At 40.7% G+C, this 6,571-nt stretch overlaps 1 protein-coding gene across 1 annotated transcript; it reads left to right on the plus strand.

The window, feature by feature from the left end:
- Nucleotides 1–5,241: 5,241 nt before the first annotated feature.
- On the plus strand, nt 5,242–6,564 carry LOC102192416 (C-type lectin domain family 12 member B-like; the record flags this gene model as incomplete). Its single annotated transcript, XM_013912431.1, has 5 exons — nt 5,242–5,296; nt 5,680–5,766; nt 5,843–6,007; nt 6,175–6,338; nt 6,490–6,564. Coding segments are annotated over exons 1-5 (537 nt in total), but the record flags the coding sequence as incomplete, so codon positions are not given.
- Nucleotides 6,565–6,571: the final 7 nt, after the last annotated feature.

Here is a 6,571-nt window from a genome sequence, read left to right on the forward strand (position 1 = left end):
TCAGATGAGTTTTGAAAATTCATTTGCAAGTTGAATACCAGATCAAGCTTTTTCTAGAAATGAATAACACTCCAGATGTTTCAAAATCTAAAATTTGGGAGTCCCTAAAGGCATATTTGCAGGACCAAATTATTTCTTTTTCTACTTATAAGAATAAAAAGCGAAATGAACAGCTTCGAGAACTGACAGAGCTTATAGCAAACATTGACACACAATATGCCACCGGCCAAATGCAGAGGGTACTGCTTCAGTCTGAATTTGACACCCTCTCAATTAAAAAAAACCAAGAAGCTTTTCACTTAGATAAAGACATCATGTATACGAGCATTGTGAAAAAACATCATCTTTTCACATCAGCTTCGTCAATCCACTACAGCCCAATCTATACCGCACTTACAGTTAGACACAGGTAAGATAGTAACACACCCTGACGGAATTAATGCTGCTTTCAAGCTATTTGATCAGGATCTCTATACTTCCTGCACTGATTATCCAGAGTCGGACTTGGATTCTCTTGTTTCTCAGCAGGGGCCCAAGCGGTTGGTAGGGACGGAGGTTACTGTTAGGATGCCTGGGTCGTCGACCCAGGGTTTTTGAGTTTATGATATTATTTATACTTTCTAGTTTTTGGTTTCTTTAAGTTCTGTCTTACGGCTTAGGTCTCTGTCTTCTTTAGTTGCTCTGTCTCCCCTATCACCTGCATCCCCTTGTCTAGTTTGCGTCTATGTGTATCTTTAGTTCCTATATCCCCGTGTTCAGTCAGTGTTTGTGTCTGCCCTGTTCCCACGTCTCTGTTCCCTTTGTTTTAGTGCCTGCCCGTGAGTCTGTGTTATGTTTCCTGTTTTACTTTGAAAGTCCATGTCTGATGTTAATGTGTCTGGTTTTGCTTCCCCCTTGTCTCGTTAGGCCTGATTTGCCCCAGCTGTGTTTCCCTCCTGTTACCCATTCCCTGATTGCTCCCTCTGTGTATTTAAGCCCTGTGTTTCTTGGTGTCTGTGTCGCGATCTACCGTTTACTTTGCTGTGTGTTTTGCTCATCCACCGGTGTAAGTTTATTTTGAGTTTTTTCTAGTTATATGATGTTTGCGTTCAGCATTAAAGCTGTTTTGGTTTAAGTTCTGTCTCTGGAGTCTGCACCTTGGGTCCTATTCCTGTCTGCACACAGCCACACCTAACAGTTACAGGTCGTAACTTAGTCTCTCTGAGGGAAGAGATTGTCTGTTCCCCCAGGACATTTAAGGACTCTGGTGGCCCCCCTTCACTATCACTACCACCATGTTACAACCTGTCTAGGGCCAGGCAATAACATGAGTGAGACCCCCCCAAGACCCAATCAGCGACAGGAAGCAAATCCATTCTTTATAATGTGATTTATTTACAAAGTGATAAAAAGAGGGACAACAAAGCAGGCGTGTCAACACTTCAGGGTGAGCCAAGGCCAAGATAATAAACAAAACAAATCTAAACTGATTCGCACACCACTGACCTAACCAAAACAAAAACCATAAATAAAGACTGCGTCTAACCACCTCAACTAATTCAAAACAGGAGAAAACTGGTGATCAAAAGAAACAGCAGCTCACCCCTACCCATTCCACTTCCACAACTGTCAAGATAGCACTGCAGTCAGCGGCTGCCACAGGTATACTGCTGGGTCATGAGGAGAAATGCGAGAACCTCCCCCGCCGCGGCATTACAGCCTCATTTTAACGGGCGGGTCCTGCTGCTGGAACCAGTCACGACGGAGTTGTACATCCACGCACCAATCGAAGCAGGGCCCTGGCGCAGCTGAAAGAACAAACAGATACATTGACTGCACAAAATAAACACATAAAATGCAAATTCGTAACAACCATCACTACCACCATCACTAACACCATCACTACAACCTTTATTGCAGTCCTAGCTCAGTCAGTAGTTCTGTTAGTAGCTCAGTCATAAGCTTTGTCACTGGTTCAGGCTCCTGCATTGTCACCCGCCCAGTTACTTGTTCAGTTCTTGGCTCAGACATCAACTCTGTCTCCAGGTCACTCATTAGTTCAGTCACCAGTGCAGTCATGTACTCAGCCATCTGTGTACATGATGTCCCATCTGCTTTTCAGGCTGCAGCCCGAGCTGGGTGTCTGTCTCACGCAGCTCAAACTAACTTCACCTCAGCCAGGGGGTTTCCGTACCATCTGGCCGTTTGTCTGTTCCAGCTGGGGGTTTATGAGAACCCAGCCAGCATCATGTCAAGTTAGCTGGGGGTTCTGGAGAGCCCAGCCAGCATCAAGCCACGTCAGCTGGGAGTTCTGGAGAGCCCAGCCAGCATCAACCCAAGTCAGCTGGGGGTTCTGGAGAACCTGGCCAGCATCACGCCACGTTAGTTGGCGGTTCAGGAGAACAGTTTTATCCAAGTGCTTTGTCTTAGCCACAGGACTCCATTCTGTCTGGTCCTAGTCCTGGTCCTGCCTCATCTGGTCCAGCGGTTGCCATGGCACCACCTCGACCATGTCTAGCTCGGCGTGGGTGGCCACCTTCCTGTCTTCTGGCTGGACTTTTTCACTGGTCCAGACAGCCTTCAGACCTGTGTTACCACCGCCGCCTTCCACGCAGCCGGCCTCCGGATCTGTTTTGTTTCTGCCGCCTTCCACTCGGCCGGCTTCCAGACCTGCTCTGTCGCCGCCACTGCCTTTCATGTGGTCGACCTCTCTCCTGTGTCCAGGCCGCTTCTGCTTTCCATGCAGTCGGCCCCTGGAACGTCTGGACTTTAGAGTTCTGTGCTGCCGTCTCCCGGGTTGACCATCTGAACTACTGAATTATGGATTTTGTGCTTTTGGTCTCCAGAGGTGTTTTTGGACTCTTGTACTCCTGTCTGGAGATCCAGATTTTTATTTTTGTCATGTCTGTGTATTTATCCTCCAGTGTTCAGAGTCGTATCGTCTCTTATTGCTGTGTGTTACTCTCCCGGTGCTTCCTCCTGATCTTAGATCTCCTAGTATAGTTTTGTTTTGTATGCTTTTCCCTTGCCAGCAAATTAAGTCACTGCCTCCGTTAGTCCTGCATTTGGGTCCTTCCCTGCTTGCCTTCACACAGCACATTCACCATGAAAGACGGCAGCATTGGGAGCAAAAATAAGTGGGATCACCAGGAGAAATACTATTCACAAGTGCTCTTTGTATGCAGATGACCTCCTTTTGTACATTGCAGACCCAGAGGCATCAAATCCTTCAGCTCTGGACCTCATTGGATCTTTTGGCCGTCTGTCTGGTTAAAGATTAACCCTAGCTAAAAGTACACTGTTTCCTATTAATCATCTGCAAAGGAGGCTGATTACACAACCTTTCATTTTACATTGAAACACTCCTTATTCACCTTTTTAGACAAAAATTTACCCCTATATTAGAGAAAACAAAATCAGATTTGGCACGCTGGTTAGTATCACCCATCTCTTTTGCTCAGCGGGTCGGCAATATTAAAATGTTAGTCCTGCCTCGATTCATGTATCTCTTCCAGATGATAAACCTTTTTCAACCATTTAGATGGACTCATATCATCTTTCATTTGAGACAAAAAAGTTCCAAGAATCCGTAAACCCCTTTTACAATGTGCTAAGTCGGAAGGGGGCTTGGCCCTACCAAACGTTATGTATTATTATTGGTCTGCCAATATTGTGAACTTATCCACCTGGATGTGAGCTTTTAGGGAAGGCACTGAGCCACTTTGGTCCACCATGGAGCTACATGGAAATCTCACTACATCCCTTGTTGGAATAATGTGTTCAAGCCTACCAGTCAGTCGCAATGTTAATTTTAAAAATCCTGTGGTTAAAAACTCTCTTAATGTTTGGTTTCAGTGTCGACAACATTTTGGTCTGGGGTGATCGCTTGTCTGCTCCCCTATTGCGTCAAGTCAACTTTTTTTTTACCAGCTTTTACCAGCTTTTTACCAGATGCAGGGTTTGAGGTTTGGTGCAGTAGGGGAATTATCTGTTTCTCTAAATTTGTTTGTTAAAGGATCATTTTTACCTTTTGAAATGTTATCTAAAGATTTTGGAATCCCAAAGACTCACTTCTTTAGATACCTAAAAGTCCATAGCTTTGCAGTTAAACATTTCACTTCTTATCCAAATCTACCTACTGATTGTCTGCTTGAGGACTGTCTGCAATTTATATATATATTTATATATCTATATATATATATCACTCAAATACATAGCATGCTGCAGGATACAAAGGTGGACTTCTTGTCCAAAGACAGACACGGTTGTCTTTGACAGACTTGTTCACATAGTAGTAATTCTTGTTTGTGTGCATATATTATACATTTTCCTGCATCCCTGCAAAGCCAATGTTTGTAATCGCAACTCCAGGTAAACTTTTCTATTTTTTTTTTAATGGAAAATTATAAATAAAACTGTCAAAAGAAATACAGTCAATCAACAAAAGCTATTTTCAAACTCAGGTTGTAAATCATGTAGATGAAAGCCTAGATCTTTATGTTTTAATCATTTCAGTACATTTCTTTTACTGTTTTTTTACTGTAATAGTAAATGCAAAAAAAAACCCTGACAAAAGACAAGTAAGATGTTGAGCTTACTAAAAGTGCTTGCACAAAAGACAAAATTTCCCTTGATAATGCAAGGTGAGGATCTAAACCTCAACAAACAATCAAAAACTTTTGTGCATTGCAAATAATCAAAATATGCTTTGGAAAATTGTGGTTACTTAGTAACTAATTAATTCCAAATACCCTTTAACCAACAAAACAAATCATATTACTCAGATTAACTAACCTTTCTTAACCAGGCATTTCTTTTTTACCTGCCATTTAAACAGTCTTTGTCTTCTGTTACAACATTGTCATTCAATTCTTTCAGTTAAAACGAAGGAAAACAGCCTGTTTGAAGAAATGAACATGAAAAATAAAGAAACTAAACGAACTTCTGACACAAATGGTGAGTTATACAAAGCAAATGCAAAACCACTACTTTTATTACAAGGCATCATGCAAAGTACTAAGCAGCCTGTCTTACAAACTGGAAGGGTAGAAAATTTGGTGCCTCATAATCTGCAAATGACAGTGACCTCAACAGAAAAACAATAGTTTTTTTTGTTAGTCACTTTAACTAACAAACTAGACTTGACATCCACCAAATTATTCACATTGACTACCTTTTTTTTCTTGCCATGAAATCATTCTTTGTCTTCTGCTACAAGGTTACCCTTTAAGTCTTTCAGTACGAAAGCAGGAAGACAATTTATATGAAGAAATGAACGTGAAAAACAAAGGAACTAAACAACCATCTGACACAAATGGTGAGTTATACAAAGACAATACAAAACTGCTACTTTTACGACAGGAACTGATATGAAACTTACTTAGAAACTGGAAGTGTGCTGTTGGCATTTTCCATACAAGAGCTTAATGACAACATCCTCTCAAATCACATTTTGATATGTACAGGATTCACTGTTATTGAAGTTTGATCCATAATATGGGCTTCACCTTGGTTTTGTCTCTGAACTTTTTCAAACAGATTTTTCTGTTTTTCCCTAGACAATAATTTAAAAAGTTCATTAATTAGAATGGTTTTATGATTATAAAAAGCCAATTAATGATTTTAAGTTGACACAAGCAATTTAAAATCTTAAACGCAAGAATGACTTTGATTGCTATAATAAGTATTTTTTTCTCCTAGATAAGCAGTGTGCATGTATAAAATCTTGTACATCAGTAACCATTTGCTGGGGTATTCTGTTACTGATCATGGCCCTTCGCATCTATTGTGAGTATAACTTTCAAAATTAGTTCATCTGCAATGTGTGTGTAAAGCCAAAGAAGTGTTACGTTTTGTTTTTCAGTTACCACATTGTTAATTCATAAGAACAAAGACTTATTGAGGAGTCAACTCAACTGGACAAACACCTCCACTGCCTTTGAAACACAGATCAGAGACCTCATTGCAGAAAACCAGAACCTAACAGAACAAATAAAACTCATGAAGATGGAGCTCAGTCTTGGTCCAGGTCAGTGCAGTGTTGATGCCTACTGTCCCGAAGAAAATAACAGTAGGCTCCAAATCTATCAGCTACAAAAATAGGTCATGTCAAATAAATGTGCACTGGTGATCTTTATTAATTGATTTTTACTTTTTTCTTTTTTTTCTTTTTTTTTTTTCTTTTTTTACATGCAGAAAAGGTTTGCAACACTTGTCAGGAGGGCTGGCTCCACTTTGAGTCAAACTGCTATGCAATTAATGATGCTGAACTTGGTGAGAAGAAAACCTGGGAAGAAGCTCAAGAAAACTGCAAAGGAAAGATTTCCGATTTGGCTGTTGTAATTAATGCAACAGAAAAGGTAATAAGAACTGTGGCTCATTAGCACAAATTTATTTAACAAAAATACATTTTCTTTTGATCTAAATACACTCTGTGTCGCAGTGTTTTAAGCAAACGATCTAAATACTCAAACTAATTTGAGTATTTCTGATAACTTTCTCTTTCATCAGAAATATATCAGTGACAAAAGCTGGAAGAGTTCAGGAGAAAATGGATACTGGATTGGTCTGAGAGCTGAAGGTGGGAAATGGA

Source organism: Pundamilia nyererei, unplaced genomic scaffold (assembly GCF_000239375.1).
Source record: "Pundamilia nyererei isolate P.nyererei 1_Seehausen unplaced genomic scaffold, PunNye1.0 scaffold00090, whole genome shotgun sequence".
NCBI lineage: Eukaryota > Metazoa > Chordata > Actinopteri > Cichliformes > Cichlidae > Pundamilia > Pundamilia nyererei.